The following is a 6,156-nucleotide window of genomic DNA, read 5'->3' as shown; positions in this document are numbered from 1 at the left end:
TGATACATACATAATATCTTTAAACCCTTTAGCATTTAAACTGACCATAACCAGCCCAAATATTCTACCTGTCTTCTACTCCAAATGGCCAGATCTGGCCTCTCACACCAACCCTACAATGGCATTTTTAGGTAAACAATCACATCATTAAAATCTTGAAGCTACAACATAATGTATGACTAATTCAACACAATATGAATAAATAAACATCATTTGACAGAGTAATCATCATCATCATGCTAGCATGGGTTGGACGGTTCAACTGGGGTCTGGGAAGCCAGGAAGCTGCACCAGGCTCCAGTCTGATCTGGCAGTGTTTCTACAGCTGGATGCCCTTCCTAACGCCAACCACTCCCTGAGTGTAGTGGGTGCTTTTTACGTGCCACTGGCACAGGTACCAGGGGAGGCTGGCATCGGCCACGTTTGGATGGTACTTTTTACGTGCCACCGGCACAGGTATCACAACTACAATTTCCATTTGATTTTCATTTTGATATTGATGTACTTGACTCAATAGTTCTCCTCAAGCACAGAGTTACATATTAATGGTTGTAATAGTTAATAGTGTGAAATATATTCAAACACTAGTGAGATGTGCAAAGTAAAATAGTCTTTTCTTTAACTCTTTGATTAATCACATTTTGCCTCTGGTGGCGAGTTTTTCGTCAAAGGGGAGAGAATCACCTCTTGGTTAAACAAAATTGAAGAACCAACATGTTGAATTTTCAAAGCAGGTCTCTATCTGTCACTATTGCTGCCAGTAAAAGTATTTGTTAATTGTGCACATACATTCTTTTAATTGTTACAGGCTGTTATATGGTGAAAGTCTCATTAGTTACTATGGTGACAACAGTCTACCTATTCATCTTTCACACACATACTCTCTCTCTCTCTCTCTCTCTCTCCTCCTCTCTCTCTCTCTCTCTCTCTCTCTTTCTTTCACTCTCTCACTATATTTCTCTCACGACAACAACCTGGTTTTTTCTTGAAACAAATTTTAATTCTCTTTCACACACACACACATGCATGTGCACACACACATGCACGCGCACACACACACACACACATACACATGAACATACACACACACACACTCTCTTTCTCTTTCTCTCTCACACACTTTCTCTCTCTCTCACACACTCACACACTGAATTTCTCTTTCAACAATGACAATCTGTCATAGTGAAATTCTTTTTTTAAAGTTTGTGTTGCATTATGTTGAAAGACATACAGAAACACACACACACACACACACACACACACAAACAAACAAACAACCCAAAAATTAACAATCTATATTGTTACATTGGTTTGGCAAAGTAATTTCGGTTTTTTAGTTGTTTGAAATAAAAGTCATCTTTTTTTTCATACAAATAATGAACTGTAATCAATTATCTATTTTCCATTTTGTTCGATGACCTTTTGCCCTCTTTCTGACAACTTCATGATTCTGCACTCATAGAACTTCTGGTCCTTATCAGCCAAAAACTGAAGCAAGTGTGATTTTAGGTTATCATCATTATTGAAAGTTTTACCATTCAAAGAATTTCGCAAACTTCAAAATAAATGGTAATCTGAAGGTGCAAGGTCAGGGCTATATGGTGGATGTGACATCACTTCCCAACCAAGCTCCAATAACTTTTCACGAGTTAGCAAAGACGTATAGTCTAGTGTTGTCATGGTGGAACACAATTCCTTTACGGTTTATCAATTCTGGATGTTTTTCTTTGATTGCTTCATCCAGTTTCATTAGTTCTTGAAAGTAAACATCTGAATTGATCGTTTGGTTCCTTGGAAGCAGCTCAAAATACCCAACATCTTTGTAATCCCACCAAATTGACAGCATGACCTTTTTTGATGCAATTCAGCTTTCGGTGTGGTCTGTGCTGGAACATGATCGTTTTTTAATGATGTTATGGTAGACAATCCACTTCTCATCACCAGTGATAATTTGTTTTAAAAAAAAGGTAGATTTCATTGCTTTTGAGATGCATATCGCAAATATTGATTCGTTGTGTTAAGTGAATCTCTTTCAATTTATGTGGAACCCAAATTTTGAGCTTCTTAACAAGTCCAAGACATTTTAAGTGATTTTCAATTGTTGTGTGTGATACATTTAACTTCTCTGCAATCTCTCACACAGTTCTATGACAATCAGATTCAATTATGGATTTGACTCAGTCATCATCATCTTAAGTGGATTCAATCAAAATGTTGGTCGTCTTTGAGTGAAAAATTTCCAGAATGAAATTTTTAAAATCATTTCTGACATGTGCGTTCTGTTAAGCAATCAAGGCCATAAACTTCTCATATCTCTTTGTGAAACTCAGCAGCTTTCTTGCCTTTATGGAAATATAAAAGTAAAATATGTCGAAAATGTTCGTTTTTGCACTCCATGTTAAAATTGACACTGAACTAACAGCTGTAAACAAAATTATGCATAGTTTGCTTCTAAAGTAAGCTAAAAGTAATGGCTGTCAAATGTCAAAAGACAAAAATCATAACATTGACAAAAGTCATTCAAAAAAATCCTAGCATTATTTGTGAAAAATGAAATTACTTTCTTGCCAACTCAATATATTGTTATATAATCTATATTGTTATATTTTTTGAAGCTGTGTTGTGCTGTGTTCACAGAATTGCACTTAAAATCCCACCCCCTTGTTTGCTTCTAGAGTGACAACACTATCTACCTATCTATTTATCTTACACACACACTTGCTCTTTCTCTCTCTTTCTCTCTCTCTCTCTCTCTCTCACACACACACACACACACTGTATGTCTCCTTCTCTTCTAAAAATACACCGTGAAGTATATTTTGACTCTTCCTTTTCTTTCTCTCCCCTTTAATAAATGTTGTGATGGACAGACAGATGGAGATCCGCTTCTCTTTTATAGTATAAGATTTAAAATATTTCTCTTTGTTTTTTTCCTCACACAAAATAAAATAAAATTCCTAAATTATTTTGCTATTGGTAGCTGTGTATAGTATCAACATTCAGCAAAATATTTTTTTAATTATATGAAACTGTGTTAGGAAGGGCATCCAGCTGTAGAAACTCTGCCAGATCAGATTGGGGCCTGATGCAGCCATCTGGTTCGCCAGTCCTCAGTCAAATTTTAGTTTGAATTCACCTGCTTACAATCAGAAGTAACAAATGTAAATGTAGATAATACACTTTCAATTTTCAGTCATCGTTCCAACGAACTTTGTCAATTTTTTTTAAACATGTCAATGTTGCCTATGTCTCTGCAATATGCATGTGTAGGCCTGGCAAGATTGTTTCATAGCAGGTTTGCAATTGATCATACATGCAAGTTTTCCCTATTCTCACTACCAATTTTTATCCAAAGGAAAAGCTGCCAACATAAGCTGATACAGCTTAGCACTAGAGTCATTACAGGTGTTGCTGTTTTCAGAACACCAAGAACTAGAACAGATACTGCAAGGTATCTCACCTGGCCCTCTAGCAATTTCACCAATCCATCTCCATCATCCTCAAAGCAAACCAACTTAATTACTCATTTAAACTAGTTATACTTGAGTTATACTTGCTAATTAAGGAAGCAGGCCATTATTCCTTTCCTTGGGTTCTGCAGCTGACTTTACTGTCTTCAGTTAAAAGGTCATATTTTCATTACAAGCTTGCCATTTTACTTAAAATAGCATGCTGTTCTGTTTTTTAACATTTTAAATGCAGATCTGCCTGATATTGCCCTATAATAAATTGTTCATACTTAAATTAAAATCTCATCATAAAATGAACGATGTCATGTGATTTAAGTTAGTCAGCATTATTGCAAATATTTTACTAAACCTTTCGAAAGTCTTCCTCCTCCTCCCCCTCCTCCTCCTCTTCCTCATCATCATCATCATCATCACCACCACCACCACCACTACCATCGTCATCATGTTTCTATGCTAGCATGCATAGGATGGTTTGACAGAATCTGACAGGTTCAAATACTGCATCATGCTCTAATGTCTGCTTTGGCATGGTTTCTATAGCATGTACAGGTTGTTTTTTTTTGTGTGTGTGTTGCACCAGCATTAGAGGGGGTGCCATACAGTTTGCACCACTATGAACACTGAGGAGATATCTTTATGCCAGAAAGCGAGGTGTTAAAGTGTGAGAGAAGGGGGCATAGGGACAGATCCTTGCTGTAGAGGAGCTGCATGACTATAATCAAAAGAAGGTTAATTAATACTAATTAATACTAATTTCTGCAAAACCATTGAGCAACCCCCAGCTTCACCATTACCACCACCACCACCACTTGTGAATTCCCACCAATATTTATAAAATTAGTATCTATGATATAGTGGTGGTGGTGGTGATGGTGGTGGTGGTGGTGGTTTTGGTGGTGATGGTGGACTCTCCTGTTGTAAATGACAGTTAAGGGTTCTGCAAATTCTTCCTGTGCATCCTGCACAGATGCTTTTGTGAAGAGTGATCAAATGATTGTATTGGACATCAGTTCCCTCCCTCCATCAGATAAACGTTGCTTGTACAGTTGCATGGTGTGCCACATACCACATACCATCGTGATCATAGAGCAATGTGAAATGAAGTGATATGCTCAAGAACAGAATACACTACCTGGTTCGGGAATTGAAACCACGAACTTGCAACCATGAGTGCAATACTCTAACCACTTGGGCATGTGCCTTCATTATCTATCATATAATAAATATCATCATCATCATCATCATCATCGTTTAACGTCCACTTTCCATGCTAGCATGGGTTGGACGATTTGACTGAGGACTGGCGAACCAGATGGCTGCACCAGGCTCCAATCTGATGTGGCAGAGTTTCTACAGCTGGATGCCCTTCCTAACGCCAACCACTCCGAGAGTGTGTTGTGGGCATTTTTACGTGTCACCGGCACGAGGGCCAGTCAGGCGGTGCTGGCAACAGCCACGCTCAAATGGTGTTTTTTATGTGCCACCTACACAGGAGCCAGTCCAGCGGCACTGGCAATGACCTCGCTCAAATTATTTTTTCATGTGCCAATAAGGCGATGCTGGTTATGATCATGCTCGAATGGTGCTTATTACATGCCACCAGCATGGAAGCCAGTTAGCTGCTCTGGCAACGATCACACTCGGATGGTTGCCAGAGCAGCTAACTGGCTTTCTTGCCAGTGGCACGTAATATAATAAATATAATACAGTGTAATATAGTAATATAATAAATATCATCATCATCATCATCATCATTTAGTGTCCGCTTTCCATGCTAGCATGGGTTGGACAGTTCAACTGGGGTCTGTGAAGCTGAAAGGCTTCATCAGGCCCAGTCAGATCTGGCAGTGTTTCTACGGCTGGATGCCCTTCCTAACGCCAAAATATGATATAGTATAATATAATATTATATAATATATTGTAATGTAATGTTGTGTAATGACATGAAATAAATACAATATATAACATAACAAAATTTATATTTTTTATATTTTCAGTCCAGTATGGAAAATCTGCATCGGGAGAAAACACTTTCAAAGTCAGAAAAAAGTGAAAACACTGAGATACCGATGTCACCTGAGGATAAAAAGTCCATGCAAGAAAATGGAGTAACACTAGTGAAGTTCCTTCCAAGCAGAGACTTCAAAGTTGAACCAATCAACTAATGGATTTAATAAACTAAAGGATTTTATATTTTTGACATAATATTTTTTAACATTAATCTGATTAATTATCATCTTGGATCTATATATATATTCATATAAAACCATTTGTATCAATAACATCACATCGGATACCAGTAATATCATACATTTCATGCAAACCATCCTCATATCGCACATTGTATATTGCACAAAGAAAAAACGATTTTTTAAACGTTGACACACATAAACACACATATACCTACATACATACATACATACATACATACATACAAAAATACCCTGTTGTTAATGCTGAAATTCCAATGAAAGAACCTTGGATCTACGTTAGAAACCAGTTCTTTCTCTATTGGCAAGAAATCATGAAATAAACTGAATAATGACATACATACACACACACACATATATACATACATACACACATACATATATACACAAACAGCTTTTGTGGAAACTGGATTCTCGGGGTGGTCATTAAGCTCTGCAGTAATTTTGAGAGCTGTACTTTTGTGATACTTTCTAAC

The 6,156-nt window shown here is 37.2% G+C and overlaps 1 protein-coding gene across 1 annotated transcript in view; it reads left to right on the top strand.

Moving 5' to 3' along the window:
• Positions 1–5,913, top strand: part of LOC115217250 (potassium channel subfamily K member 16-like) — an 18,482-nt gene extending 12,569 nt beyond the window's left edge. The window contains exon 4 of the mRNA XM_029786891.2: positions 5,468–5,913. Coding sequence (XP_029642751.2) covers positions 5,468–5,635 — 168 coding nt within the window. The 3' untranslated portion in view covers positions 5,636–5,913. The remainder of the gene's footprint in view (positions 1–5,467) is intronic.
• Positions 5,914–6,156: the final 243 nt, after the last annotated feature.

This window comes from Octopus sinensis, linkage group LG11, assembly GCF_006345805.1.
Source record: "Octopus sinensis linkage group LG11, ASM634580v1, whole genome shotgun sequence".
NCBI classification, from domain to species: Eukaryota; Metazoa; Mollusca; class Cephalopoda; order Octopoda; family Octopodidae; genus Octopus; species Octopus sinensis.
This window is presented reverse-complemented; position numbering and strand designations above follow the sequence as displayed.